This window comes from Poecilia reticulata, linkage group LG4 (genome assembly GCF_000633615.1).
Source record: "Poecilia reticulata strain Guanapo linkage group LG4, Guppy_female_1.0+MT, whole genome shotgun sequence".
In the NCBI taxonomy this organism is placed as follows: domain Eukaryota; kingdom Metazoa; phylum Chordata; class Actinopteri; order Cyprinodontiformes; family Poeciliidae; genus Poecilia; species Poecilia reticulata.
Window position 1 is genome coordinate 2,531,025 of NC_024334.1, and position 1,661 is coordinate 2,532,685.

General features: G+C 40.4%; 1 protein-coding gene across 3 annotated transcripts in view; it reads right to left on the reverse strand.

The window, feature by feature from the left end:
- The window catches only part of LOC103463103 (fibronectin type III domain-containing protein 7-like), a 19,814-nt gene that overhangs the window by 3,214 nt on the left and 14,939 nt on the right, over positions 1 to 1,661 (reverse strand). For all 3 annotated transcript variants that reach the window (XM_008406273.2, XM_008406274.2, XM_008406275.2), the window contains 3 exons: positions 409 to 669; positions 281 to 310; positions 150 to 190 (listed from right to left, as the gene is read on the reverse strand). In XM_008406273.2, the coding sequence (XP_008404495.1) occupies positions 159 to 190; positions 281 to 310; positions 409 to 669 (323 nt within the window). In that variant the 3' untranslated portion in view covers positions 150 to 158. The remainder of the gene's footprint in view (positions 1 to 149; positions 191 to 280; positions 311 to 408; positions 670 to 1,661) is intronic.

Genomic DNA, 1,661 nt, shown 5'->3' on the forward strand with positions numbered 1-1,661 from the left:
TCTCGCCCAGAACGTTAGCTGGAGAGGCACCAGCACCTCCTGACCCCACTGAGGGACAAGGATGTAAGAAAATGGATGGTTATTGATTGGATTTTAGTTTAATTCAGTGACGTTATGCCAACTGCTCTTAAACAGAACCTGAAACTTACCAGAGTTAATCAGTCGACGCTTCTTTTTCCTCTGTAAATCACTGGAGGCAAAGAAATGGAAGTGATTATAGACACTTTATATTTTTTATTTATRTTTTTCAGAAWGCGATTTAAACGTTTTAAAMACTCACCTGTGCCGATGTTGCTTCCCAAACAAGTGACTACAAAGACAGAAACGGAAATATTCACTCCTCTGTGCTGCATTCACACTGAAAGCTACGTAAATGACTTCAGTGGAGWTTCACGCAGGCGGTTGTACCCGAGTAGAGTCTGTGGGGGCAGAACGGGACTCTGCTGCCCCCTGCTGTGAGCGGCGCCGCGACCAGCCGATAAACGTCTCCACACTGGATGTTTTCCACGTCGCAGCTGTTCTCCCCAGGCGAGGCGGTGCAGGTGTAGTTGCCGCTGCTGCCCAGCATCTCCACCGCGGTGCTGCGGCTGCTGGCTGTGCTGCGCCAGTAGACCCGCAGAGAGTTACTGGCCAACGTGTAGAGCTTGATGCCGGACGGGCAGCAGGGGCCTGAAAGAGACGAACTCTGACTGAAAAACATGATTTRTTTTATTAACCGTGATCTTTTCTGCTCCCTTGAACAGGGCAGGTTCATCCTCTGTACARAACATGCTCATTACATTTGCACACAAAATCATTCTGTTCACTTCTGCCTATTTTGAGCTCCTTCCAGAACGAGCTCTGCCTGGTTGCTAGGTAACGGGGCTGGGCTTGGCCGGGGTTGCTAGGTAACGGTGCAGTGCCCGCAGAATAGTAGCTACATTTTACTCAGTTACATTTACAGAAAGAAGTACTTTTAGGAGTTATTTCTACTTTTACTTGGGTAATTTTATTGTGAAGTATTTGTACTCTTGAGTAAAATTTCTGGATTTTCATCCCACTGAATGAAAAACAAACATGTTTTAGCCAAAACCACCACAGACACACACCTGCCGTTTTTATTAAAGTCTTATAATTTCTTATTGAAAGAAACTGATTTGGGAAAATTTTCTTTAGCCTAGTTTTGTTGTTRCTTAAATGAATTATTGTCATTTTCGTCCTTGAAATACCAAAAATCTCCACTTAGCTTTTTAATTTGGTCTGTCTCTTCATGTAATCTTTAAATACGGAACGATTGATAATTTAATCAGTTATTCAGTATTTGAGTAGACATTTTACCAAATACTTTTTTACTCTTGAGTAATTTCTTGAATATTTACATTTTATTTTTACTGGAGTACAGCTTTTGCGTACTTTGGGACTCAATAATATGGAGATTTTTGGCAAGAATATCAAACTCTGATTTAAATATTCTCATTGGTGTAGAATAAAACATTGTAAATTCTGATCCAAATCTAAAAGTAAAAATGTTAGAGTAACAATCTTTCCAGCTGCACAGAGGAAATATCTGTTCAAAAGCCAAACAACAGAAATGATCATAAACTGTCTGAAAAAAGAACAAATCAGAATCTTACGTCACGTTTCATGCATGTTTTTACATAAACTGCTTTTTTAAAACAATG